The 2,471-nt window shown below is 41.0% G+C and overlaps 1 protein-coding gene across 5 annotated transcripts in view; it reads left to right on the top strand.

Moving 5' to 3' along the window:
- LOC106871185 (leucine-rich repeat-containing protein 63) overlaps positions 1 to 2,471 on the top strand; it is a 90,622-nt gene that overhangs the window by 62,298 nt on the left and 25,853 nt on the right. For all 5 annotated transcript variants that reach the window (XM_014917518.2, XM_014917520.2, XM_014917521.2 and 2 more), the window contains exon 7: positions 802 to 885. In XM_014917518.2, the coding sequence (XP_014773004.1) occupies positions 802 to 885 (84 nt within the window). The remainder of the gene's footprint in view (positions 1 to 801; positions 886 to 2,471) is intronic.

The raw sequence follows: 2,471 nt of genomic DNA on the forward strand, positions 1-2,471 counted from the left end.
ACTGAGGATTGGCAAGCCAGAAGGCTGCACCAGACTCCAATCTGATTTGGCAGAGTTTCTACAGCTGGATGCCCTTCCTAATGCCAACCACTCCGAGAGTGTAGTGGGTGCTTTTATGTGCCATCGGCATGAGGGCCAGTGATATGTTACTGGCAACGGCCATGCTCAAAAAGGTGTTTTTTGCATGCCACCTGCACAGGAGCCAGTCCAGCGGCACTGGCAACGACCTCGCTCAAATGATTTTCTAACATGCCACCAGCACAAGTGCTAGAAGGCAATGCTGGTAACGATTACGCTCAAATGGTGCTATTTACGGGCCACTAGCACAGAAGCCAGACAGCTGCTCTGGCAGTGAACACGCTCGGACAGTACTGTTAATGCTCCACTGGCGTGGTACCAGTCAACGAGTATGGTTCAATTACGACATCATTTTCAGAATGAAACGGAAAATTTTATACATTTTTGAAGTAATAATCCCATATTTGACCCTTTAGCATTTAGATTATTCCATCAAATGAAATATTTATTTATTCATATTGCTTTGAATTAATCATAAATTATCTCAGATTTGCGATTGCAGTGATGTAATTGTTTTACTCTTAAAATGACATTGTAGGGCAGGTGGGAAAGGTTGGATCTAATCAGTCTGAACATAAAACTGGTTGAATATTTTGGGCTGGATATGGCTAGTTTAAATACCAAAGGGTTAAGGATTTGAAAAAAAGAAAAAACAAGAAAAAACAAAAACCAAGCATAAGATGTTAACTCATTAATTTTTAAAATTATTATTTGTTATTTCAGGTTTTCACTGCTGACTGAATTAAAACACCTGGATTTATCATATAATTTATTTTCAAGCTTGCCAGATGAATTTTCAAATCTCAGGTATATTTACATTTTCTTGTTACTGTTGTGGTGGTGGTGATTCTAATATTAATAATTGGTGAAATGCAGAAATACCGCTGCATTCATCACCATCATCATCATCATCATCACCATCATCATCATCATCACCACCACCACCACCACCACCGTCATCGTCGTCGTCGTCGTCGTCGTCATCGTCATCGCCAGCAACATCCCCGCCCCATCAGCGCTGCAGCTGACTCCCCACCCACCATTGACTCTCCTCCCATGATCATCATCAATGATAACTTCATATATTCTAATCAAATTTATAGACTGAAGGAAGACAATTACCTCTGGTGAAACCCTCAATGGCATTTTCTCCATTCCACTTGGAGATGGTGGGAGAGGGAAGTGTTCCCTTACCCCTCCTCACCAATAATGAAATGCCCCAAGTGAATGGGCTTATTATCACTATGTACCTGTAGGCTGTGGAATTACAGCTGGAAGATGGTACTTATCTTTGATAGTCAAAGTAATCTCAGATATGTAAGCTTCTTTGATAGTGGTTAGGGCAGCAGACTCGCGGTCATAGGATCGCGGTTTCGATTCCTAGACCGGGCGTTGTGAATGTTTATTGAGCGAAAACACCTAAAGTTCCACGAGGCTCCGACAGGGGATGGTGGCGAACCCTGCTGTACTCTTTCACCACAACTTTCTCTCACTCTTACTTCCTGTTTCTGTTGTACCTGTATTTCAAAGGGGTCAGCCTTGTCACACTGTGTCACGCTGAATATCCCTGAGAACTACGTTAAGGGTACACGTGTCTGTGGAGTGCTCAGCCACTTGCACGTTAATTTCACGAGCAGGCTGTTCCGTTGCTCGGATCAACTGGAACCCTTGTCGTCATAACCGACGGATTGCCAACCGATAATAATAATAATAATAATAATAATAATGGTTTCAAATTGTGGCACAAAGCCAGCAATTTTAGGTAAGGTACAAGTTGATTACATTGATCCCAGTAATTATTTTATCGACTCTGAAAGGATGAAAGGCAAAGTTGACCTCGGCAGAATTTGAGCTTAGAACGTAAAGGCAGATGAAATGCCTCTAAGAATTTTGTCCAGCATGCTAACAATTCTGCCAGGTCACTGCCATAATAGTAGTAGTAGTAGTAGTAGTAGTAGTAGTGATAACTAGTGCGATAATGCTAATACTAATCATAACAATATTTGACTGGGTTTTTTTATTCTTTTTATTTTATTGACCTTGAGAGGACAAAAGGGAAATTTGATCTGAGCAGAGCTTGAACTCATAATGTAAAGAGACTAAAGAAATATTGTTCAGCATTTTGTCTGACACGTTAATGACTCACCACCTTTAATAATTAGAACTAGAAGAAGAGTAATTGAAACTAGATGAAGAAGAATTGACACTAGAAGAAGAAGGAGGAGGAGGAGAAGAAGAAGAAGAAGAAGAAGAAGAAGAAGAAGAAGAAGAAGAAGAAGAAGAAGAAGAAGAAGGAGGAGGAGAAGGAGAAGAAGAAGAAGGAAAAGAAGAAGGAGGAGGAGAAGGAGAAGAAGAAGGAGGAGGAGGAGAAGGAGAAGGAGGAGGAGAAGGAG

The sequence above is a fragment of the Octopus bimaculoides genome, chromosome 18, assembly GCF_001194135.2.
Source record: "Octopus bimaculoides isolate UCB-OBI-ISO-001 chromosome 18, ASM119413v2, whole genome shotgun sequence".
In the NCBI taxonomy this organism is placed as follows: domain Eukaryota; kingdom Metazoa; phylum Mollusca; class Cephalopoda; order Octopoda; family Octopodidae; genus Octopus; species Octopus bimaculoides.